General features: G+C 57.4%; 1 protein-coding gene across 1 annotated transcript in view; it reads left to right on the top strand.

Moving 5' to 3' along the window:
- The window catches only part of NTN1 (netrin 1), a 69,621-nt gene that overhangs the window by 22,922 nt on the left and 21,005 nt on the right, over nt 1–25,694 (top strand). Inside the window, exon 2 of the mRNA XM_066200411.1 lies at nt 18,379–18,567. Within this exon, the coding sequence (XP_066056508.1) occupies nt 18,379–18,567 (189 nt within the window). The remainder of the gene's footprint in view (nt 1–18,378; nt 18,568–25,694) is intronic.

Below are 25,694 nucleotides of genomic sequence, written 5' to 3'. Positions count from 1 at the left end.
GAGGTGACAATCCCACACCTCCCCAGTGTCCAAGCCATGGAGCAGGCACCAGGGCACCAGCCAGGAGCCCAAATTTACCCCCACAAACAGGTGTGGGGTTGGGAGCTCACAGGAAAACAGCCCCTTCCCAGGACACCCCTGAGGAGCTGCCCCCAGCTCTGATTTTCAGCCCTCGGTCAGTGGGGCGAGTCAGCCCTCCCACTGGTGCAAATACAAGTGCAGAAAGGACGAGTTTGGTGCCCTGGCTGCTTGCAGGAGCTCGCAGAAGTCACCTCCCGGTCTGGGAGAGCACGGGAGGCATTTGGGGCTCCCTCCGTCACCTGACAAACACCACCAGCAGCACTTCCCGGGGGGACCTGCCACCTGCGGCACTGCCGGTGACAAAGGAATGCTTGTGCCTGGTGTGCTGGGGCTGGTTTAAAGCTTTTCCCTGGGGTGTGAGGGCTGTGCCTGTGCCCCCCTCCAGCAAGGAATGAACGCTGGGATCCAGCTCCCTGCAGCTCTGCAGGTTCCCCCAGGACTCCCAGAACTGCCACATTTGGTTTGTAGTGCCTCATTATCTCCAGGTTTTCCAGCCCTAACACCAAAGGGGGGCTGCATTTAATGTAATTATTACTCAAAACTTGGAGAAACTTAAAGGAGGAAAACGGGGCCATTAAAGGAGTTAGGAGCGAAGTAACAAGGGTGAGTCCTGGCCCTGCCCTGCGGTTTCCCCGTGATGGGTTTGCTCGGCCTCGGGAGAGATGCTGGAGGAGGGAAGCTTGAGTGGGTTGTTTGGCTTAGTCTCTGCGCTGTCAGAGCGGCAGCCCCCGGAGAATGCAGATCTCCAGAGAAATGTGCCTCCCCTTTGAAAGGCAGCGCACATGCCCAGCTCCCAGCAAAGGACTTTTGTTCTGCTCTGATTTATACAATTCCCTGGGGCCAGGAGAAGTGGCTGTCATGGTTGCGGGGATTACTCGCCACTGGAGGCAAGGGTGGACTGTGCAGGAATAATTTGTTCTCTTGGCTGGGCACGGCGATCCCGCTCCCCCTTCTGCTCCTGTCCCCCAGCCCTCATCCACCCGGGGATGCTGAGCCCCGGGGTCCTGCTCTGGCCTGCCACGGCGGAGCCCTGTCCCCTCACAGACTGAGGGACAGCCTGAGGACACTCCTGCCTGTGGCCTGGGGTTGGAAGGGGACACTGAGGATGTCACCCAGAGGACGCTGCCAGCAGCCTGCTGCTCACCTCAGAACGTGCCCAGGGCTGAGGCGTAGCACCCCAGAGGTGGAAACTTTTCCCCTGGAGGCTCTGGCAGGGAATTGGGATGTCTGGCTCTGGGGTAGCTCGTGTGGCTACTGCAGCACGCGGTGGGCTTCTCCCAGGGCCACAGTCTGCTCATCCTCTGAGTGCACCTTGTGCCAGCTCCCCGTGCACACCCACGGCGTGGGGTGAGGCTTCCAAACTCCAGGCCAGGAAAGCCTCTGAGCCTGTCCCTGTGCCCAGGGATGTCCCCGGGGCTGCTGGAGGAGCAGAGCACGCGGTGGGGGACGTGGGCCTGTCCTGTAGAGCCCAGCAGCCTCAGAGGGCTCCGTTCGTCCATCTGGGGGTCACCCAGCACCTCCATCATCCCGGGCAAGGACGTGACTTCACTTATCTGCTCCCGGAATTTCTCTGCTTGTTTGTTCTGTTTTCATCCTGCGAGGAGGAGGAGGAGGAGGAGGAGGAGGGTGGTGCCTCCACACGCCACCTCTGAACCCCAGCGCCAGAAGCCCTTTCCATGCTCTATAAATTTTATTGGAAAATCTGTTTCTCTTGGGGGAGGGGTGGCGGTGGCGGTGCATTTCTTTGCTCCATGAAAAGGGCTCGTTAAACGCCAGCTCCTGGCTGGGACGGATCCTCCCGGGCGGGCAGAGGTGACACAGGCTGATGGCATTTCCAGCCGCGCTGTCCCCGGGGACGGGCCGGGGCGGCCGGAGGAGACGCCTTGGACGCTGCCGAGGTTGCTCTTGGCTCCAGCGCTCGTTTGTGGTGGAGAAATGCCTGAGGAGCCAGAGGCAAAGGCTGTGCAACCACGAGCTGGTTCTCGTGTGCATTCCGGGGAACACGAGCTGTTCCCAGCCCCGGCAGGGCCGGGGAAGGTGAGGGACAGACATCCCAGGTGCTCCCAGGGCTCCGGGCACGGAGCAGCGCCGGCCCAGGGCTCCTCCGAGAGCGCCTGTCTGCCCCGGGCTGTTGTGTTAACCTCGGGCTGCAGCCCGGCCCTGCCAAGGCTTTGATGTTCTTGGAAAACCCCGGGAGAACGAAACACCCTCCCAAACAAGAGCTGATGGAGGGGCTGCCGGGCTCAACGGGCACAGCTCCCAGCTGACAGCACCGAGGTGCATCTCCCTGGATCTCAGCCATTCCCTGTTCCCAGCACTGGATCTCGGTCAGTCCCTGTCCCCAGCACTGGATCTCGGTCAATCCCTGTCCCCAGCACAGGAATCTCAGCCATTCCCTGTTCCCAGCACTGGATCTCGGTCAATCCCTGTCCCCAGCACTGGATCTTGGTCAATCCCTGTCCCCAGCACAGGAATCTCAGCCATTCCCTGTTCCCAGCACTGGATCTCGGTCAATCCCTGTCCCCAGCACTGGATCTCGGTCAATCCCTGTCCCCAGCACTGGATCTCGGTCAATCCCTGTCCCCAGCACAGGAATCTCAGCCATTCCCTGTTCCCAGCACTGGATCTCGGTCAATCCCTGTCCCCAGCACTGGATCTTGGTCAATCCCTGTCCCCAGCACAGGAATCTCAGCCATTCCCTGTTCCCAGCACTGGATCTTGGTCAATCCCTGTCCCCAGCACAGGAATCTCAGCCATTCCCTGTTCCCAGCACTGGATCTCAGCCATTCCCTGTCCCCAGCACTCCTTGCCTTCAGCACTGGACGCTCCACCTTCACCCAGACCCTTCTGGAAGCCACCCCTGCCTTCTGCTGAGGGTCCTGGGATGCAGCACCAGTCTGAGAGGTGTGAGAACCCAGAGCAGCAATCCCGTCCTGCCCCGTCCCGTGCAGCTGGAGGCAGGAGGAAGCCGGGTTGTTCCCAGGCTGGCTCGGGGACGTGCCTGGGGCCACCCAAGGTGTGCTGGATGGAAGGCAGACCCCGCTCAGGAGGTGCCAAGGTGCCTGAGCGGCGCTGGTATTCCTGTGCTCAGCAGTGACACAAAGCAGGAATTCCCTGTCCCTGCCAGCTCCCCCTGCCCTCGGCAAACACCCAGCCCTCCCCTCACCAGGGTTCCACCCAGGCCTGGCCAGGAACCAGCGAGGTGCACCCAGCATTGACCCCACCTTTGCTGCAAGAGCCTTGGGCCTGGTGGCCAAGAAACATAAAGGCTTGCCACGCTTTGTTGGGCCAGGAATAAAGGGGGTTTGTGGCCAGAAGGTTCCCATGTTATACAAGTGAGGCAAGGGGAGCTGTGTTTGGGCTGGCACAGGGCAGTTGTTTTCACTCAAGCAGAGCCCAGCTCACGGCTGCTTCCTCGCCGGGCTCTTGTTCATCTTGGCCTGAGCAGCTCCAGGTCAGGGAGGCAAAGCTGTGGCTCCTCCGTGGGAAGGGAGAGGAGCAAAGGGCAGCACAGGGCAGTCCCTGTCCTGCCTGGGGCCGGGAATGGGGCTGGGGTCAGCACAGCCCCTGCTGGCCCTGAGCTCCAGCACAGGGGCCAACACGGGCCACTCCCAGCCAGGGCTGGGCCCAGCAGCTGCCCTGAGCTCCCTCCCAGTCACTCCCAGCTTGGGAACTCCCAGGATCCCAGTGGGAGCATTCCCAGCACTGCCCTGGATGGAGCTGGAGCAGAATTTGAGAACTTGGGTTTACTGAATTGGGGCTTTCAGCACTTGGAGCTGCTGGGAATGAGCGGGAGCTGGACGTGGAGGTGTGGAGCACCCCTGCCTCGGCTCTGCACCATCGGGAGCACGGTGGGGTGAGCTGGGGTGGGAGAGTGCCATGGGCAGCAGGGAGGGATTGTCCCGAGGAGGAGGCACAGGGCTGGCTTTGGGCAATTTCTGTGTGAGCAGAGCAGGGGCTGGTCTCGGTGCGTGGCCACATCCATTCTCAGACAGCTGAAATGCAGCTCTGCCTTTGCCTCTGCACCCTCAGCCCGCCCTGAGCAGTGTCAGAGCAGCTCTGGGCACAAATCCCATCCCTGCGCTCGTGTCAGGGCTCAGGGACGGGCAGATCCACAAACTGAACCCCCCCGCCAAGGATTATCTAAAGTTTCCTGCCCACAATCTTTGTAGAAGACCTGAAGCTGACCTGGAGAAACGAGACATGAATGTGGTGCTTGGCACAGAGAAGGTTTTGCAGTCCCTGCTGAGTGAACTCTTTCCGAAGGCTCATCACTGACCTGGGGGTTGCAGAGATGTCTCAGGGCTCCGTTGAGCCCAGGGCCACGGGCTGATGTCCTTCAGCTGGAGCCTGTGTCTCCCGTTTACAGCCAGGATGCCCCTAAAGGGGATTTTCTGGTCAAGTGGGGAGACTCAATAAGGCTGCTAAAAAAAATCGGATTGAACTTTGCCAAAAACGCGGTGAAAGGCACCAGTTGTGGCAGGAGATGGGCCAGGAGAATTTTTTTCCTCGATGTAGTAGAAAAAGGGGTGGCAAGTTCTGCCAAGAAACCACGGCGGGGCCTGGTGAACCTTCCCTGCCCCTTCCTCAGGGGCGCTGGCACAGGGAGCTGCGAGCCCCTGCCTGCTTTATCTTGGGTGGCTGAGGCAGCCCGTGTTAAAAGGGGATGAACACAACACAAAGGAGCCTGACTTTGTTCCCGTGCTCTGGGATTCATTCAGGGGGATTACAGGCGCTTTTCAGCCCCTTACCACCTGGAGAGGCAAGTACAAGGCAGCGCTGCTTGCAGCCGGCGTCCCACCGAGCAGCCTCAGTTCAGCCGCAGCCCGAGCCGGGCTGGGTTCAAACCGAGCCGGGCTGGGTTAAAAACGATCCGGGCTGGGTTAAAACCGAGCCGGGCTGGGTTCAAACCGAGCCGGGCTGGGTTAAAAACGATCCGGGCTGGGTTAAAAACGATCCGGGCTGGGTTCAAAACGATCCGGGCTGGGTTCAAAACGATCCGGGCTGGGTTCAAAACGATCCGGGCTGGGTTCAAACCGATCCGGGCTGGGTTAAAAACGATCCAGGCTGGGTTAAAAACGATCCGGGCTGGGTTCAAACCGATCCGGGCTGGGTTCAAACCGATCCGGGCTGGGTTCAAAACGATCCGGGAGGGGCCGAGCCGAGCCATCGGCCCCGGAGCACGGGGATGTGTCGGACTCACGGGGATGGTTAGCAGGGTTTGGATGCACAGGCAAGGACCGGCTCAGAGCGGGCTGCAGGCTTGAAACCGAGCCTAAGACCCCCCCCGAAGGGAACTGTACCCCGAATTTATAAAGGGATGGAAAATTGCCCCAGGAGTAACATGGGAGGTGGATGGGGCTGGGTTAAAGGCCTCTATGGTCAGGGGAAACCCGTCCATGCCCGTTCCCTGGGGTGGGGATTGTTCTGGATGGAGGGATGGATGACATCAGGGCACAGGAGCAGGGGTTGTTCCGGGCTGTGTCTCTTCTCCTCAAGGGAAGTGGAGTCACCCTGGGATGGGGAATGCAGCCAGCTCCCCATTCCCTGCGCTGCTGGATCCGGGGAGAGCCCCCCAAAGTGCCAGCACAGGGTGGGAGCCCCCGAAATGGGGCAGCCAGAAGGGATGTGCCATGGCTGCTCCTCAGGTCACCCCTCACTGCTGCAGGACAGGGCTGGGAGAGCTGCTCGCCCTCGGCTGGAATATTCACCCTGTGGGGCGGGGTGACAGCCTAACCCCTTCATCTGAGAGGTTCCTCCTTTTTGCACGTGATTCCCACTTCCCTGCAGTCCAGCTGCTGCTCCAGACTCACACGGAGTCTGCCTCAGTGGGAGACTGCTCCGGGCTTCAGCTGCAGCTCCTGAACGCTGCCCAAACGTTACAGAGAGGGGATTGCATTTCTCTGAAGGAAACTGCATTTCCTCCAGTTCCAGCAAGGCTGGGAGCAGTCCTGGGTTTTAATCTGGCTTCTGCCTCTGAGTCTTGGATGTTGCTCTGAGCCAAACCTCTGATCCTGCTGTGGTTCATTTTCAGGCGCGTGTGCCCCAGAAACTTTTTTTCTTTGTTTTTTTTTTTTTTTTCTAAATTAATTTTTCATACAGAATTCTTTCGTTTGATGGATGCAGTGAGAAACTATTTCCCAAACAGGAAAGAGGACCTCCCTCCCCCCTGCTCTGCGCCGTGGATGTTTTTAATAACGACATCAATTGTCTGCAAACAACTTATTCCTTTCTGACCTCAAAACAACTCCTGGTTAGTGCATTCCAGCATGGCCACAGACCGAGGCTCAGTGACTTCACAGGCCCTTCAGGAGCTTTTCCATCACAATGCCCGCTCAGGGAAGGGCCTGATGTGGCAGTGGGAGCTTTGGCTTTGCTGGCATGAGGACGCTGAGCAGCTCAGAAACCACCCCCGAGCGCTGGGGCTGCTGTGCCAGTGGTTTCCCTGCTGTTCCTGATTTCAGCCTCCTCCAGGCCTCCAGCCAGGAGGACATCCCTGCTTCTCCTCTGTCCTGAAGGGCCAGAATTGTTTGTGCTGTGGGCATGGCAGGAGCAGCAGGAGTGCCCTCCTGGGAGTTGCTGATCCCTTGTGCAGGTCAAGGAAGGGTTTTGAGGGACTCAAAGGGCAGGGGAGGGAGTCTGCAGCCCCCCCAGTGCCATCCAGGGGGATGTGTCCCCACCCTGCTGCCACCCACAGCCCAAGGCTGCACCCTGGCAGAGGTTTGATGGGATAGTGCAGACCCAGCCCAGCCTTTAAACCCAGGTCTGACCTGCCAAGAGGGATCATCTTCCAATTCCATCCCCAATTCCACAGGAATCACCCTGCAATGATGAGGGGGCCAGCGCAGCTGGTTCTCTCCCAGCCACCTCCCGTGCTGGCACATCAGCGAGGGCCAGGCAGTGTCCCAGGGCCGTGGCGTGCACGGGAGGCTGATCCCGGCGGAAAAGCTGGGAAATCCCTGTTTGCCTAGCTTTGATCTGGGTTAAATCCCTCCAACAGGAACAGCCTTCCCGGGGCTCTGTGTTTTCACTTGAAACCATCAAAGTTTGCCCTGAGCAACCCCAAAAAGTGAGCAGGCAGCTGCAGGCCCTCGGCTGGGCAGGGAGGGGCGGCTGCATTTCCAGGTGTGTCGTCCTTGCCCGGTGGAGGCTGCAGGGTCAGATTTGGATTCAGGATGGAGTAGATGTCTCAGTCAGGTGCTGCTGGGCCGGTGGGATCACTCCAGCCCCACACCACCCCGGGGCTGGGCTCAGTGCAGGGCCAGCAGCTGTGTCCTTCACGGGGTGTCCCCTGCTGCTGGCGGTGTGTCCGAGCCCACCCACTCCCCTCTGCCACCAGGAATTCTCCATCCCAGCACTGGCTTAAGGCAGACAAGACTTGGTCGAAGTCCCTGCCCTACAGCAGCCCCGCGACCCCAGAGATTGGTGTTTGCCGCTCACAAGTGCAGGGCATGCTGCCTGGTCTCCCCGAGCCCAGCACAGTCACAATCCACATTTGTGCCCGGAGCCTGCAGCACAAAACCATTAACAGTAGCAAGGCTGGCCTGATAAGGCAGGATAAGCCTGTCAGCTTTTGATAAACCCCCAATCTCCAGGAAAACAAAACACAGCAGTGCCTTGTCGGGACCCCAGGGCAGCCCGGCCTGGCCGGGGGCAGAGGGCCAGGGCAGACAGCTCGTCCCAACACCTCCCTGAAATTCCGTCATGTCCTCGCCTCAGGCTCATCAGCCCGAGGTTTCCTTCCCCCTCAGATGCCCCATAGTGTCACGGAGATAAGATATCTCTGTTTGCCCAGGGCGGGCAGCAGGGCTTTGTCCAGAGGTGTGAATATCCCTGAGCAAACACGGCTCTTCACACCTGTACAGCTTTTCCAAAAGCCAGCCCCGAACGATGCCGAGTCCAGGTGACTGTGGGATGGGAGCTGGGGTGAGCACCCGTCCACCACCACGATTCCTGCTTGGACTGGGCTGCAGGATTAGCTCAGGCTTAGGAAGGCTTGGAAGCAGAACTAGAACCCATCTCTGCTGAGCTTTCCCAGCTGGAGCTGAGTTTTTATGTCACCCAACACCATTCTGCAGATCCACAGACGATTCTGGCTCCTGTCGCCCCGAGCTCTCGGCCTTTGCCACAACAAAATCCTCCCAGGGTCCCTCTTCCTCCTTCCAGAAAGGGAAACTGAGGCACAGCAGAGTTAGGCCACGCCATGACAGGACCTTTCCTGCATCTGGGGAGCATCTCCTGTCCAAGGCCAGAGCAGGGGGCTGAGGCCAGGCCGTGCAGCTCCGGGGACAGCCCGGGGCCAGGTTCTGCGGGGCCGGGCTCTGCAGGGCCAGGCTCTCCAGGCCAGCCCCGCTCGGCCCCGCTGTGCTGGGTGGAAAGGAACGTGCTGAGCTGCCAACGGCTCCCCTGAGCCAGCTGGGCTCCGAGAGAAACCAAAAGCCTCCCCCAGAGCCCTCATCTGTCAGGCTTGGGTTGCTGTCTGGCACCCCGAGTGGCCAGGCTGAGGTTTGTCACTCACGGGAAGGGGAGCGCTCCCAAAGCCACCCTGAGCTCCCTGTCCTGGGGACAGGCACAGCCCGGAGCAGCTTCTGCAGGAGCAGCTCCCAGAAACGGGTGACAAAACACAGGGAACCGTCCCCTTGGAGGGTTCTCCTCCCCGGGGCTGTTGTCCATGCTGGGATTTCTGCAGGGTAAGGAGCTCCCCCGGCTCCAAGGGGATGCTCTCTCCAAGGAGGGGGTTACCCTCTGACCAGGGATCCCCTATTCCTTACTGCCACCGGGGTTTGGGGTCTGGGGGTGTGGACACACAGCTCCAGCGTCTGGCACTGCCCGGCAGGGTGAGGCTGTGGGATTCTGCAGAGAGGAGGGGAGGCAGCACCAAACCCAGTCTGGGGAAAGGCCAAAAGGAGAGTGGTGCAGACTCCGGAGGGAAATCCCGCAGGAGCTGCTCTTCAGAGAGGTGGTTTTGGGGCAGGGGCACCGTGGTGGGGATGCTGCTGGCTCTGGGTTGGGACGATGAGCCCTGGGTTGTGCCCAGCTCCGTGCTGGGCTCTGGCACAGCCACAGGGTCCCTCAGAAGAGGGGCTGGCTGGGGCTGGTTTAACAATTCCCCTGGCCCTGCTCCAGAGGAGGTTGGGAAACGAGCTCGGGTTAAAACAACACAACACGTTCCTGAAGGCTGTTGATGAAGAGGAGGCCGGCGCAGCCCGACCTCACGGGAGGCTGAATTAGCAGGGACCGGGCACGGGAGCGGCATCCCTTTAAGCCGGGTCTGCCCTGGGGGAAGCTGAGCCTGAGCTGGTTTAAAACCAGCTTTGCTTTCACCCCGGGCTGTGGGGAAGCACGGCCAAGTTCCCCGGCTCCCTGGGGCACCGATGGAAGCCGAGCTGAGGCTGTTTGTGTCCCTGGCGCTTCTGGGCTGAGCAGTTTTAATCCAGCTCTGAAAAGCCTGTGACTCTCGGCCGGGCCGGTTGCGTTATCAGCCTCGTGCATTTCGGGCAACCTTTGCTCCGAATGAGCGAATTCTCTCGGTGTCTGTTTGTGCTGAGGCTGTAACTCCGCACTGGCTGAGCCCTCCTGGGGCAGAATTTCGGGAAAGCTTAGAGGGAAATGTCCTGGGCGATCACCTGCAGCTTTGGGGTGCTCAACCTCTTCCTGAGGTTCAGGGTTCTGGTTTTACAGAAACAGGAGTATTGATGAGATCCAGCACTTGGGGACTGGGAGGAGGATTTTGAAAAGCATTCCCTCAACCTGCAGCCGTTCAGAGCTGCCCGGAGGTCGTCAGGTGGGACCAGAAACACCGAGGTGTGGGGCAGAGAGAGGAGAAAGGTCTTGGGAAGCACCAGAGCCCTGAGGCAGCTGAGGGAAGCTGCTGCTGAGATCGGGACCAGATAAGGGGGAAACCGCAAGGGCAGAGCCTAAGTGGGTAAATTGTTCCCGAGTGGATTCCCCTGCACTCCAAACAAACACTGAGGCTTCAGGAGCACCTTGGGGCTGGCCTGGGGGCTCTGTGCTGTCCCCAAGAACCCAGGGACTGCGGGCTGAGCTCTCCCATCAGCTCCTGCCTCTGAATGGCATCTACATGAGTTATGGGATGCAAACAATTCATCTCAAAGGATTGACAATCTCAGGAGACTGGGCTTGGATGGTGAAATTGAACAAAGCAAGCTGATGACAGGCTGGTATCATCTCCCAGAGTGAAATAGAGTTCACTTCTTGACTTTTCCCTTCTCAAAAAAAAAAAAAAAAAAAGAAAAAAAAAAAAAAAGGATGAAGCCCTTTCCAACCTGAAGTTTATCGGCAAACTTTCTGCACAACACCTGATTCGCAGAGAAAAATCTAAATCAAATCATGCTCAGAGCTTTCGCTGGATGTCTTAAGCTGCACCGGGGGAAGTTGAGGAGAGACATCAGAACTTTGTCCCGGTGGCTGGGCATTGGGACGGGCTGTCCGGGGAGGTGGTGGAGTCGCCATCCCTGGAGGCGTTTGAGGGAAGGCTGGCTGTGGCACTCAGTGCCGCGGTTCAGTGACAAGGCGCTGTTGGGTCACAGCTTGGACTCGGTGATCTCCAAGGTCTTCCCCAGCCCCGCTGGTTCTGTGCCTGTGAGCTCCATCCCTGCACTGTCACCGTGTCACACACCCTGACAAGGCGCTGGACAGCACAGGAGACAGAGCAGGGGCACCCTGCAGCCCTCAGGGGACATCCCCTGGAGCTCAGAGCGCTCCCAGCCGCCTCCCGAGGCTGACTCCTGCCGAGGCTGACTCCTGCTGAGGCCGAAGGCTGGTCCTGAGACTGCTCCGGGCGGGACAAGGCTCCGCTCTGGTCTCAGGGCAGCGCTGTCCCCTCGCAGCAGCCCGGGGGAAGCCAGGGCAATTTACAGCCCGTTTCCAGGCTCTTGGAGTCCCACCGTGTGTGCAGCACCAGGGCAAGGCCGCCTTTGTGCTCCCCATCCTGTATTGAGCAAGAGCGCTTTTGTCTGGGGAGAAAATGCCTTGGGTGAGAGGCTGCCACAAATCCCGACATTTCAATGCGGCACGACGGGGCTGGAGGTTCCTCCTCCATCCCCATCAGCTGCTGGTGGACCCTTAGCTGCTTGGTGGCTCTGCAGGAGCCACTGGAGGTCACCGGACACGTCCCCAGGGGCTCCAGCGAGGAGCACGGGGCTCAGCTGGACCTCGAGGGCTGCCAGCAGCTGTTGGCCACGTGTGGGGAGAGCTGGCAGTGGGGAGAGCTTCCCTGCCCAGAGATTGTTCGGATCTGGCTCAAAACCCGAATATCTGGGAGCTGTAAATCTCCCAGGAGCAAGTCTTGCTCTGGCTGCCCTGATGCTTCCCGTGGGGCCAGAAACACCCCGTGTAGAGCCAGGAAATACCTCAGGGGGTCCTGGTGCTGGAAACAAATGTGGAAAGAGTTGTGGAAATGTCTCCCTCCATGAAATGAGTCCAAACCTAGGTCAGACCCCGGCCCAGCAGGTTGAGTTCCCAGTGGCTGTTGGGATCAGCTCCTGGGGCTTGTGGGGCTGAGGATGGACGGGCAGCCGCAGTCCCTGGTGGGCGGCAGCTGCCAACAAAAGGATCCCAACAAAGGGTGCTCAACAAAGGGATCTGGTGCTCTTGGGAAGAGTTTTGGTCTCACCACGGTGCAGAGAGTTGATAATTCTGTGTGTCAACAATTAACCCTCAGCAGCTGATGTGACAGGACCTGTTCTTTCCTCCTGGGGGCTCGATGTGTGAACAGCTCTGGGCTTTGTCCCTGGATCTGCTCTCAAAACCAGACACCACGGTTTGGGATGTGGCCGTGCCCACGAGCTGCCCACTTTGGATGGGCACTGTTTCATCTGGCTCTGGGTGTTGATGGACAGCTGGTTCACCACGGATGTGCCTGGTTTGCCCCTATTGTCTCTGGGGTGAGGACAATCCCCAAACATTCACAAATCCCCTGCCCCGTCTCAACAGGCCTGGCTTTGGGCTTGGTTTGAGCAGTAAAAATCAGATTTTCAGGGAATTCAGCTGCAGAACTCCACCAGCTTGGACCAAATGTCTCCCCTTTTTCAGTGAGAAATGCAGCCAAGCTTGAGCAGCTCTTCCTAGAGACAGCAACAGACACATCCCTCGCAGAGAGCAGTGTTTTTCTTTTTAAGCCTTGGCTTCAAACCTGAGGGCAATAGATTTTCTTTAAGGAAATAAATCCCCAAATTTGTTAGGGTTGGCACAGCACGGGATTTTTCACTCGCCTTGTTTCTCATTTCCAGCTGAATCATTTTAGCAGGGACTCTTCTAGAAACAGCCTGACTCAGACACCCAGCCTCAAACATTTCAACCCAAACACTGAGTCTGGCTTTTTCTCTTTTTTTTTTATGGAAAAGAGAACGAGGGTCTTATCGTTGGAGATCCCAGGCGGGTGTCAATGTTCTGTTAGCAACTTCAGTGTCACAGGGAGTTGTTACACTTTGCAGAACCAACGCTGACAGCAGGACATTTCCAGGGCCTCTCTGCCTCTCCCGCAGGCATGTGGGGATTTGGGAACTGGCAAAGTGGGAAGTGAAGGGTGTGCAGCCCCCCCAGGGAGGTCCTGACTCACTCTGGTGACATCTCCTCCAGAGCTTTTCCACAGAACGGCAGCACCTGAGGATTTTCAGGCATGGAAGAGTGTTCTGATCCCTGTTTGTGCCGAGGGGGAGATGTCCTCAGCGTGTTCCTGCTCCCTTGCCTCTCCTACTTAGGCACCTTTGCCAGTCCCTGCTCTCACGGGTGGAGCGGGGTCAGAGGCATTTGGGCTCCATGAGGAGTGATCAGAGCGTGAGGGGCTCCCCAAAAATCCCTCACCCCAGCAGAGGTTCCCAGCAAGGCTGGGGCTTTGCCTTTCCTTCCCTCCTCCCCATCCCCACTTGCTGTAGGCTGTGTCTGTGCCCCAGGGGCGATGCAGCCACAGCTGCATTTTTTGTGCTGCGTCCACACACTTCCCTCCTTCCCTCAGCTCTGACCGGCAGGAAAACCTGGGCCTGGCACAGCCCCCGTGGTTGCCCCCCACAGCCACACCAGCCCCGAGGATTTCCCCTTGCCTGAGCCGACCCAGCCCGTTCCCAGCCTCCTCCTTCCTCACACTCTGCTGCTCACGCAGGTGAATTTTCCTGAGCAGACGTTTCTGTTTGGTGCTGGGGCTGTGGTGGTGGCACTGGGCCACACAGGAGAGCGTGGGGACGCCTGCCCTGTGAGCAGACCCGGGCCTGACCCCTCAGTCCCCATGGCTCCAAGCTCTTGGGGCCACAGGCGGTGATTGTACTCTGCAGGACTTTGGACTGGTGTTGGTCCTTGCTTGGCCATTCTGCTGCAGGCACGGATAGAAACCCTCTCCCAGCCTGGGGTCATCCAGGGGAGATCCCTGTGGGGTCACACCAGGGAGGGACAGACCCTCTCCCAGTCTGGGGTCATCCAAACCCCAAGGTGAGATCCCTGTGGGGTCACCCCTGGGATCCCTCCCTGGGCACAGCCCCGGCAGCCTGTGCTGGCCTGCTGTGGCCCAGTGACCCGTAGTGCTGTGGGAGCTCATCCTCCACTTCCAGGTTCATGCCCATCTGCTCCAAAACCTCAAACCAGTTGTCAGTGGCTTCCAGGGACACTGCAGGGACACCCTCCTGCTGTCTCCATGGGTGATTTCTCTCTACCCCCCACTCCAGACAGGTCTCCACTGGCTCTGGCTGCTTCACCTCTGTTGTCCCTGTGGGTGTTCCCGTGACCACTATGGGCAGAAATAACATCCCTGAGGATCTCTGTAGGGATTCCCTGGGAGAAAAGCCCCCCAGGATGGGCACAGGCAGGGGGTCCCTCTCAGGGACCAGGACCCTGTGTGTCAGGATTTCTCCTACAGAAGAGGAATAATGGCTCAGGCTGAACTAGCAATTTTCTGGGGGAAAAAAAAACCAAAAAAACCCCAAAAAACCCAAACTTGTTTGGAAAAAGGATAATTTTAAGGAGACTGAGACTGTTCATAAATTCAAGTCAAATTTAGAGATTACTTTCAGTCTCTGAATTCTTCCACCCTCCCCTTTTCCTTCCCCCCTCCCCCGAATTATTGTTCGCAGAAATTAAAACAAAATGTTTTGGGGTTTTCGTTTGTTTAAAAAGCAATTTGCATTTTGAAAATTGCCAAAATATAAGCTTTGGGAGGGTGGGGTCTTTTGAAAGGGCAGCATTGTCATTGCTGAATGAAAACCACGGAGAGGAATTCGTCCTGGGGGACGCAGGGCGCTGGGGACGTGGTGGCAGCGCAAAGACCACGACCACAGCTCCCAGCCCCCATTCATGTCCCTCCTTTCCTTCTCCCACGTGGAAAATCCTGTCCACCTTGACCTCCCTGAGGGATTCATTCGACCAAGTCGCCGGTTTTAACACGGAGAAGATCCCGCGGCCTTTCCTCCAAGCCGCGGCTTTCCTCCTTCCCTCTTCAAGCCTTTTCCATGTTTCGGAACATCTGTGTTTAAATGAGATCTGGTTCTCCAGCCCCCGAGCCTGGCAGCTCAGGTAGAGCTGCTGTGATGAAGCCCCGCGCATCTGTGCACAATAAAGGCAGGGAACAAAAGGCCTGTGAGGTCCTCGGCGGAGGAGAGAAAGAGGAGAGCGGGAGACAGCAGGGCTGTGCTCAGTGCAGCAGCCGGAGCCAAAATCTTTCCTCGCAGAGCCCTCAGCACCTGGCCCAGGTCTTGCTCATAGCCGGGGGTGCAGCGTTGTCTCCTCCACCAGGTGCACAGCAAAGCTTGAGGAACGGACACGATGCTAATCCTGGGAGGTGATTTTTATTACAGCCCTCAAAGGCTGTTCATAGAAAGGAAAAACCGGGTTGCTAAAGAGCCACTTGAATTCAGGGAAATTCAAACCGAGAAGCGGCGGCAGAAAATTAAAGCCAGGCCAAGTCATGTTAGGAACAAGGCAAAAGGCTTCGGCACAGCAGGGGATTAACCTCGGGCCGGGCAGAGGGAGGGCGGGAACCGCCTCTCCTGAGCGCCTCTGTCCGGGACAACGCCACACGCCCCGGGGACAGGCACGGCTTTGGAGCTGGCATCCGAAACCGTCCCGACCTGCGGCTGGGACCTGCCATGTGCCCAGGCACTGCCCGCCCACACCCCTCACCTCCAGAGTGATCCCAGCCCAGCCTTGTCCCCACAAGGACTTTGTGACGCGTGGCTGGGACATTCCTTGCATTGCCCCAATTCCTGCGTCCCTGTGTGCCATTGTCAGGAGAAATGGGATGGGGATTGTCCCTCAGTCCCCCCATCCCTGTGTGCCATTGTCAGGAGAAATGGGATGGGGATTGTCCCTCAGTCCATCCATCCCTGTGTGCCATTGTCAGGAGAAATGGGATGGGGATCTTTCCTCACCCAAACCAAGCCTGTCCCACTGGGCACTCTGCAAACCCAGCAGGCCCCAGGCAGAGCTGCCGGCTTGCCCTGCCTGGTGGCCAGAGGGTCACAGCACTGGCCACTCCAGCTCAGGCACTCAGGGTGGACACAGTAATTGCAATTAAAGCCGTTCTCCCTCAGTTTGGCCCCTTCTGACTGCAGAGACAGGTGGAGCAGGAGGGGGGGATGCTGGGAAAGCAGCCAGGTGTACGGGGTTGGGCAGGAATCACTGCCCAGCTGTTTCCAGCTGTTTCCTCGGTGCCCTGGGAGTGGAAGGAGGAGACAGAAGCGAGGCTGAGCTTCAAAAGAAGCGGAGAGGTCACAGTGGAGGGGTGGCTGTCACCCCCTGGATGCCTTGGGGAGCTCGAGGGAGGCCGTGCTGGCCATGGAGTGGGGCTGGACCAGAGCAGATCATCTCCCAGCTCACTCACTGCCTCCCTGGAGGGTTCATCCCCCGAGGCACCCACAGGATTTAGGTCGTTGACTCTGGATGAGGACAGGGATGGCTGTTTTGGGGAGCTCCTTGCAGCTTCTTCCCTTCTTCAGGATTTTCCTACCCCTGGAACACCAATGGCAAATTGATCCTGGGAGCAGAGCTGGGAGGAGCTCCGCTCACTCCACTTATTCCTCCACATTCCTGTGCAGCTCTGCTCTGGTGGCACCAGTGGGAATGTTAGCAAAGCGCTCGAGAAAATCCCCAGAGTTCTGTTTTCTTGGCTTTGCGAAAGCGTTTTCTGCTTATCAAGCAACCCAAAGAAATGTGAAGATTTTTCACTCACTCTTCGTGTGGGCTCAGCTTTGAATTTTAAAAAGGGATTTGCCAATGCAATCTTGCAAAATACTCCAGTGCCAAGTCCAGCTCTCCTAAAATACAAGTTTTAGGAGGAGGTGAGCTTTCGTTCTCCTGGGAAAACATGAATTTCTGACAGATTTAAGGGAGAACTAAGGCTTCTGTGAGGCCACGCCACTCCCTAGAGAAATGTCCCCTCCTGTTGATCCACAGGGACCAAATCCTGTGGTCTGTGGCACCAAAGGCCGAGCTGCTGGTGAGCCTCGAGGCTTTGAACGATGGAGATGTGCTGACGTGGTCACAACCTACAGTAACCCTCAGACTGAGGGATTTAAATCCTTTCTCCTCCCTTTGAGCCGAGTCCTGAGGCTGTGCCGCGGCTCCAGGTGCTGCCTTGGGGGTTAGGTGTGGCCGCAGACCATTCCCTGTGTCCCAGCCCTGCTCTGGAAACAAGGCTTGGGGAATTTAAACCCCCACCTGCTTCCCAAAAAGCTTTGCCAGTGCACTCTGCGGGGCGGGAATCACCTCCTAAGCCCTTCTTGTGGTGGAGCCGTGGCGTGGGCCGGGGCTGCTCAGCACGTGTGGGGTGAGCAGGAGGCAGAGCTGAGCTCCAGCAGGGCACAGCAGGCGGCTCTTCCTGAGCTTCCCACGCGAGGGGAAAACCCACGGGGGGAGACACACACAGCAGCGCCTGGTGCGTGCTCCCGTGCTGCTCCGAGCTGCTCAGAGTGCAGCCTCAGCACATGTGGGACCGGCTCGGGTCTGGAGGAGCCGTTCCCCGCGGAGGCAGGCGCGCTGTCCCGGGCTCCCTCACGGCCGTGTCCTGGCGGGGAGATGACAAAAGCTCCTGCAGGCTGCTGGCTCACCCCAGGAGAGCCCAACCGCCGCTCAGAGCCCTGGCCCAGCTCCTGGCAGGGATCTCTGTCCCTCACGCCTGGCAAAGCCGCCCCTGTCACCATCGGCACGTCGGGGGCTGCTGCTCCTGCTCTGCCAGCCTCGGGGGGGACGTGAGGTTTGTCCTCTCCGTGTCAGGCACAGGAATTTGGGTGGCAGAGCACGGAGACAGCGGCTCTGCCCCGCTGGGGACACGGGCACGGGGGGTTCTGCTGTCCCCTGAGCTGTCCCCTGAGCTGTCCCCTGAGCTGTCCCCTGAGCTGTCACGGCGTGTGTCAGCTGGGGATTGTTCCTGAGAAACACTCCGGGGCTGCGCCCTCATTTTCCGGGCTGAAATTCGATAATTGAGCAAATACAGCGTGGCTTTGTGTCGGGAGAGCACCATAAGGTAAACAGGAAGGAATGAGGGATTAAGACGTCTCTGCTGTGAGGGAAGGTGACGAGCCCGGAGCTGTGACACCTCCGTGCCGAGGCGAGGGGCCCAGCTGTGGGCTGGCATGGCACAGCTGCATTGTTCAGGGGTGAAGAGCAAATAAAAGCCACGGGAAAAGAAAACAAGCTATAAAATTCTCAGCAAAGCACAGAGCCCCAGCAAACTGCCTCCTGATGGCCCCGTGACAGCTCCGGGGAGAGGCGGGCGAGGGGTCGAGCTTTTGAAGTCCCAAAGTTGTCCTTTGCAAAGGCCCCCTGCTAAAATAGAGCCGGTGTTGACTTTAGGCTGCATATGGTGGAGGAATTGGACAGCTCAGTCACAGCAATCAAAGCGAGGGGGGGCACGGGTGGGAATTTGGCTGACTGGGTGTCAGGCCGGGTGGGGTGGGGGTTAGAAAGGAGGATGGTCAGGGCTGGGCATGGGGCTGGGCATGGAGATGGGCATGGAGCTGGACATGGAGATGGGCATAGAGCTGGGCATGGAGCTGGGAATTGAGCTGGACATGGGGCTGTGCCAGAGCCTGCCGGGCTGGTCCTGGGCATGGGGCTGGACACAGAGCTGAGCATGGAGATGGGCATGGGAGCTGGGCATGGAAATGGACATGGAGCTGGGCATGGAGCTGGGCATGGAGATGGACATGGAGGCTGTGGCTGCCCCGGGTGGGTGGCCAGGCAAGCCCTGGGACACCAGGTCACACACAGAGGGGTCGGCAGCACCTCCCCGGGGTTGTCACCTCCCCGTTTGGGCACGGATGGTGACAATATCCCCTCTTTTGCCTCTCCCAGCCTGCAACTGCAACCTGCACGCGCGGCGCTGCCGCTTCAACATGGAGCTGTTCAAGCTGTCGGGGCGCAAGAGCGGCGGCGTGTGCCTCAACTGCCGGCACAACACGGCGGGCAGGCACTGCCACTACTGCAAGGAGGGCTTCTACCGCGACCTCAGCAAGCCCATCTCCCACCGCAAGGCCTGCAAAGGTACGCTCCTGTGGTTCCTGTCCAAGGTTTTTCCTAAATTAGGGTTTTTTTTTCTTTTTCTAAGTTCTCATGGCAGGGTTAGAAAGAAGAGCAGGGCTTGCAGCTTGGTTTTGAAAGGTGTTTATTGAGTTTTTTGTCTCAAAGTCAGGCTCGGTAGGCTGAAAGGCACTGCTGCCAAGAGCACCAGACCTGGTGTCCAAGGTCTCTTAAAGGTTTCTAACTTAATTAACTCTTGAAACATACTATATTTACAATTTTGTACCAATAATCACTACCAATTCTAGACACGCAATTCTCTACATCACCCACATTCTACCAATGTCTCTGTGCCACCGTCACAGCAGAAGATGGAGTAGGAGTAGAAGAAGAAGAACTTAAGACACCACGCAAAATTCTCCATCTTGCCTCTATCCACTTCCATTCTAAAAACCCAAAACTCCAAATTTTCACCCTGTGACAAACTGAACCACTACCTAATTTAAATTCTAGTTGTTCTCTTTTCATCCAGAAGTGTTGGCAGTTTTTTTCCCCGTGGGCTAAGGCCAAAGGCAATGCTCTCCTGGGGTCCCGGCAGGGCTCCCAGAGCCCCCGGGGCGGTTTGAGGGGTTTTCCTGGACTCCACCAGTACGGCCTCGGGGCTGGGGTGGTGGGAACGCTCGGCTCCTCCTTCCCCGGCCTCTCCCCGCCTCTCCTGCCGAGCTCCTCCCGCTCCTCCCTCGCCCAAACCGGGTTGAAATTTGGGTGTTTTTTTTGCTGTTTGGAATGAGTTCCCGTGCCCCCCACATTCCCTGCTGTCACCTCTGAGGACAAGGCCACCCACCTCCCCTGCCATCACCTGTCCCTGCTGTCCCCAGCCTTCTGCTGAGGACCAGGCTGTGGGGATAGGAGCCCTCACTGCTGAGGAGGACTTCCAAATAAATTGTAATTATCGCTCACAAACGGTGCTTCACCTGCTCCTACCTGATCATCGCTCTGCAGGGGCAGAGGGGCACAAAGCCCCAGGTATGGCTGAGATGCAGAATTAATTTAAATCAGCCTCCTCCGAGCCCCGTCTCCAGCTCCCACCCGTCAGGCAGAGCTGAGCCCACGCGCAGAGCTTGTCACTCCTCTGGACGAGGAGAGAACACAAAAAGGGGAAATGGGTTTATTTTGAGCTGGGAGTATTTTGAGGTTTCCTCGTGTGGCCGTGGGGGCGAGCTGGGGTTCAGCTGCGGCAGGAGCAGCAAGAAGAGCAAATGCTGTAAATGAACCCTTTTAACTCTCAGCTGCTGCTGGGAGAGATGGAAATCCTGAACCCGAGGTGCAGCAAAGGAATAGGCAAACATTCAGAAGCCAGGTTAGAAAACGCTGGGGTTTCCCCCAGAAATGCTCAGCTCTTTTCTCTCTAAAGACTCATTTCAACAAGAAATGGAAAGCTTTTTGGCTTCAGATCAGTATTTTTGGCTGGGAAGTTTTGGGTCTCCACTCCAGCATTTCCAATTTTTTGCCTTTTTTGTTTTTCTTTCCTTACTGAAAACAGACATTTTTTGCCATAGCAGAAAAGAAATCCCTTTTTCAGACAGTCCTACTGCCCCTTTTTTTGAACCTGGTGAAAAATGACTCCAATGAGATATTTTTGATATTTCCCAGGTGCTCATTCCTGCTTTTCCCAGCTCTCCTCCCTGGCTAGGAGCTGAGGATGGAGCTGGGCATGGTGGCTGTGGCTGCTGCGGATGGGTGGCCTGGCAAGCCCTGGGACACCAAGGCAGGGCTCCCCTGGCATTCCGAGGTCAGGCTGCAGCTGATCCCTGCCCCAGCCACGGATCCTGGGCTGGAGGAGCCCGGTGGTGCCGCTGCTCCTCCTCCAGGGGCTCATCCCAGCGGGCAGGGGAGCAGGATGCCCTTTGTCCTGGCACAAACATCACACCCCCGGTCCTGGGCACACCCCTCCTGTGGGGGCTGCCCTGAGAAGCAGCAAAACTCGGGGTATAGGAAATTCTCATGTTTTTAGACTCAGACAAAGACAAATTGTTCCTCTTTCCTCCCTGGTTTTTGAGAAATCACCAAGAGCTCCCAGCACGCTGAAGCCCCGCTTCCAGCTCCTTCTCTTTCCCTCTGCTCCAAATGATGTTGCAAGTGAAATTCCACATCTGGGTCCTGCAAACCCTCGTCCACCCAGCTCTGCCGTGGGCCGCTGTAAATCAGGGCCCTGCTGTTGGTTCTTTTGATTAAATTCCCTCCTGATATTTGCCAGATTATTGGCACTAATTTAATTCCATTGGAGCAGGGAGTCTGCAGGGTTTTACGGCCTGGCTGTGAAACGGCTCTGCGCTGCGGGGAGAGGCTTTGCACACTTTTTGATGAAAAGATGACAAACGGGACGTGCTCTGCATGCGCTCGTGCTGAGGCTGCCAGCACAAACCCCTCGTGCTGGGGCACGATTTGGCACCTGGAGGGGTCGCACTCATCAGGGCTCTGGGAGGAAATGGGATTGTCTGTGTGCCTGGTGCTGCTGCAGCCCAGGGAGTTTTCCAGCTGTGCTGGAGGATTTGATGACTTGTGCAAAGCCCAAAAAGCGCTCCCAGCCTCCCTGCCCGTCCTGGCCTGCACCCACCGAGGGTCAAGAGCTGACATTTGCATTTTGGAGGCGGTTTGGCCTGGAGCAGAGGGAGGTGGGATCTGTCCCACGGGCTCAGCCTCCCGGCCTTGGTGTCATGGGTGCAGATAAAGGGTTTTCCCCACCCAGCCGCAGGCATTGAGTGCGGGAGAACCCGACCCCCTTGGGCTCCGGGTGCTGCCGGGACAGCCGAGCAGAGCCCCCGGGGACAGGGACGGTGGCACCAGTCCCCGTCTCTCTCCACTGACTATAGAGGGAGCTGCGTGACCAGCTTAGAGCGGAGAGCTCCTTCCCTGGGGGCCGGGCCGGGGGAGATGGAACCTCGGGGGAGATGGAACCTCGGGGGAGATGGAACCTCGCTGCTCCTGCTCGGGGTCCCGTGGGCACTTGGGGCGCAGGAGGTGGCGCGGGGGAGACCCCAGAGGCTGAGAATGGTGTCACTGCCGCCAGAGGTGTCCCACGGCTGCTGCCCTGCTGTAGGATGGGGACGCCAGGCTGTCCACGGTCCCAATCGTGGTCACCATCCCTCCGGCCTTGGAGATGTCCCCTGTCACCGCCGATCGCAGGTGGGGTGGGGCAGACAAAGCCCCCAGCTGGAGCGTGGACTGTAGAAATGCTTGTACAATGTCTCCTTCTTTGAAACTTGGAGAGAAGGAGCCAAAGGCATTGGGATGGCCTGGCTGGATCCCCACAGCGGGGCTCCAGGGCCAGCAGGGCCAGCAGGGGTGGCTCCTGCAGGGCTCTGGCCCCAGCCCTTCCTCTCTGCAGGTCTCTGCTGGGACCAGCACAGCTCTGCCCTTGAGGATTTCACCTCAGCTGAGGGAAATGCAGCCTGAGGGAGCTGCTCCCCTCTCCAGAGCTGCCTCAGTTTGATGCCCATCTCCCGTCCAGCTCAGTTGTGACTCTAAGGCAAACTCCAAGGCAATGCTTTCCAGGAATTCACCCCAGGGAGTCGTCCTTAATGGCCAGACTTCCTTCCCTTCCTGTCCTCCTTTCGCTCCTCTTTGGGTTCCAGCTGGAGCTACTGTTGAGATGAGAGAGGAGCCAGCCCATGGTGCTGGCAGGGCTTGGGTCAGGCTCTTGTGTCAGGGCTCGGTCACCTCTGAGAAATCCCTGGAGAAATTCCAAACTTCCCAGGCATTGATCTGCCAAGCGCAGACTTTAATTTCTCCCCAGGACTGTGGAGATTCTCTTCCACTGCCACAAGAAGGATTTTCCAGTTGCATTTCCGTCCTGCATTTGTCAGTGGCTGTGCCGGAGTCACCCCTTCCCCACGACCCCTTAATTCTTTATATCGATGTTATTGCACGCCCTGAGAGGTGATTTTTGGCTTCTGCATCCAAAACCTGGCATCACAACCCCCAGACACACACAGGCCATGGGAGGAGGTTTCTAGAAACGCAGCTTTAAGCTGTCCATGCTCACAGGTCGCTGTGGGAGTGTCCTGGGGCAGCTCCAGTGCCACCAAGTGTCGCCTCCTCAGCAGGACCCAGGGCAGAGCTGCACCGTTCACCCACCCGGGCTGGAAGGATCCCGGAGGAAAGGAGGGACATGAGCAGTACTGACACCACGGAAAAGAGGTGAATTTTTGTCCAAGACTCAAGCTCAGCACAAGGCATCTCCCAGCCCATGCCAGCTTTTTAAAAACCCATTAAAATCCACATTTCAATGATGGATGAGCAGAAACATCAAACCGGGCAGGCTGCCTCCGTGTGAGGCAGGGTGGGCAGGGTTTGCCGAGTTGTGGAATTCAGGGCAGGACACTGCTGAGTCCAGGGAGCTGCTCCAGGGCCCCTCAGAAGGAGCTGGAATCTCCACTGGCACATGGAAACCACCTCAGCCCCTTCAGAGGGGAGCTGAGCTCACCGCTGAGCCCCGACTCCACGGCACACACGTGGATGATCCAGCTGAATAGGAAAATGCAGACAGCGTCGATTCCCTGACAAGAGCCGGCTCTGCATTCCTGAAAAATCACATCCTGGCAATGCCGGTGCCCAGGAGGAGTTTACTGGATAAACTGGGAGCCGGCCGCCTTCCCAACTGGGCTTTGGGTTTGGGTTTCCAGCAGAGACACATCCAGGAGCGACTCCGGAGGGCGGGTCGGGATGTGGTTTGTCAGAAGTGGTGACACAATAGATGGGAATTTGCACCCCATTAAGAAAATAAAACCAGACTAAAGCCCGACTCTCCATCGCTGCTCTCAGACTAAGGACAAAAGTTGCTAAATTCACTCGCGCAGCCAGACCTTTGCATATCCACAGGACAGAGGAAAGAAAAGGAATAATTTGCCTTCCCCATAAATGTTTTCCAATAATTGAGATAATTTCCTGCTTCAGACCGGTTCTCAGGAGTGGGAAGCGCTTCAGGCTCTCAGATCCTGAGAATTAAACCCAAGCTCAGCCCTGCTCATCCCCACACTCTGGTTTTCAGCCTACTAAAATGAAAATGTTTTTTGGTTTTTTTAATTATTTTTCGGTAGGAAAGGATTTCTTTTCCAGTTAAACAGATGCTTCTCAGAGCATCACAGACGAAGGGCTGGGATTTGTGCCCCAGGAGCTCTCTCTGGGATTTTTCCCTCCTCTTGGGGACTCTCCCCACTGTGGATGCTTTGGTGTCCCGTGAGGGCCGTGCACACCAAAAGGATCCTTTCCTGCAGAGCTTTCCCAGCTTCTCCCTCACCTTCCCCACCGCCTCCTTTCCCGAGCCTTGTGGCAACCTCATTATCTCCGGGACTTCTGCTCCGCTGCCAGGTTGGATTTTTATTATTAGTGGGAGAATGCACTTGTAGGAACCTCGTTTCCTCCAGAGCCAGGCTAAAAACACATCAGGAAGAGGAAAACTTTACCTCTGTTTTTTTTTTTTTTTTATTTCCCCCCTTCAATAACAGCATTCCCAACCCACTCCTCCTCGTGCAACAATCTCCCACGAGAGCAGGGGGAGCTGGTTCTGCTTCAGATCCATGAGGCCACCGTGCCCCACTGAGCTGGAAAAGGAAAAAAATCAAAATCAAAAACATTTTTGATGGAAAAATAAATCAAAGGGATGGCATCCTCCACAACAAAACCCAAACCTTCCCAGCAAAATGGGGGTGAAGGAAAACCCCAACGCTTCACCTCAGCATCCCTGGCAGCTTCTCCAGCCCTGCTGGAGTTACGTGGGAAGCGGAGCTCTCAGGGAAAGTTTTAACAATTTTGGAAGAAGGGAATTTTTTCCAGCGTTCGGGGAAGCGCAGCCATAATTGTCCCATTGTGTGTGTCACTAATGCCTGCCCACGGTGCCCCTGCCCAAAAAGTGGATTTATTGCCGGGCTTCCAAGGCCCCGGCGGATTAGCGGCGACTCGGGCTCAGTGGAGGCTTTGTGGCCCCGTCTGCTCCTTGTGATGGAGGAGACAAAGCCAAGGTCTGATCTGTGAAATTTGGCCCCAAGTGCGGGGCACCAGAGCCCTTGGCTCCCCCGGGTGCCAGGGCAGGAGGGGAAACGGGAGAGCCCTGAGAAGTGGCGAGGGAGGAGGGACAGCAGGGGACACCCAGGGATTGTTCGGCTCTGCCCGATAAAAGGAGGAATTCATGTTCTGCTGGCAGGAAACCTTTAAATCTCCAGGAGAATGTGCCGAGGGGCGCTGAGCACGAACACGATCCTTTGGAGGGGGAAACCCAGCTCCCAGTGTGCCAGACGGGCTGACAGAGCAGTTAATGGTTAATATTTAAGGTCATTGTTGGGATTCAGAGTTCGCACGGAGACTTTCCACCCCGACTCCCCTCTGCCAACCAGCTGGGACCAGACTGGGTGGGTGCACACCCAATTCCAGCTTCTCCTCGCCATAAATCCCTGGGGGTTTGGGATCTGCAGGATGTGCTGCCCGTGCTGGGGATGCTCTGGCAGTGCCCGTGGGCTCTCCCATCCCCAGGGCCAGCACAAACCTCTCCTCAGCGCTCAGGTGTGCAGGTTCGCTCAGACTTCCCTGCTCCATGGACAAATAACCGGGATAGGTGTCCAAGGGAAGGAGCCCTGCTTCTTCTGAATTGATTTCCCAAAGACAGAAAGGCTCTGGATACACCCTGCCCTCCTTGGGACCACTGCAAGGTCACCCCTGGGATGGATTTCATCTGTGGGAGAATCCAGGAATTCCCACACCTCGAGTTCCCTGGGAAGATGTGTTCAGAGGGAGCAGGATTGAAAGTACCTGAGCTCCTAAAGACAGCGGAGCAGGGAAAAAACCCAACTCTAAAACAACCAAAAAACCCTCACTTAGGTAATAAAGCCAGAACCGCCCCTCTAAACACTAAACCATAAGGCTGAGTGAGACATGTTTGCTGCATCAGGATGCGTTGTTGAGGCAACAGGAGAATTTACATTGGATTTGTTTTGACGTTTTGACAACAAACCTGGGTTTGTTGTGGTTTGGGTTTTTTTTCAGCAGAAGTTTTCTGTAGCCAGATTTTTTTTATTTTTATTTTTTTTTTACTCCTGTTGAAGTCTTTGGAGGAAAGAAGGGAAGCAACCAAAGGGAAGCAAATTTTTGGCCATGAG

This window comes from Chamaea fasciata, unplaced genomic scaffold (assembly GCF_029207755.1).
Source record: "Chamaea fasciata isolate MVZ Bird 193981 ecotype frontalis unplaced genomic scaffold, bChaFas1.0.hap1 SCAF_19, whole genome shotgun sequence".
Lineage (NCBI taxonomy): Eukaryota > Metazoa > Chordata > Aves > Passeriformes > Sylviidae > Chamaea > Chamaea fasciata.
Note: the sequence above shows the minus strand (reverse complement) of the source record. Positions and strands in the feature narration are given on the sequence as shown.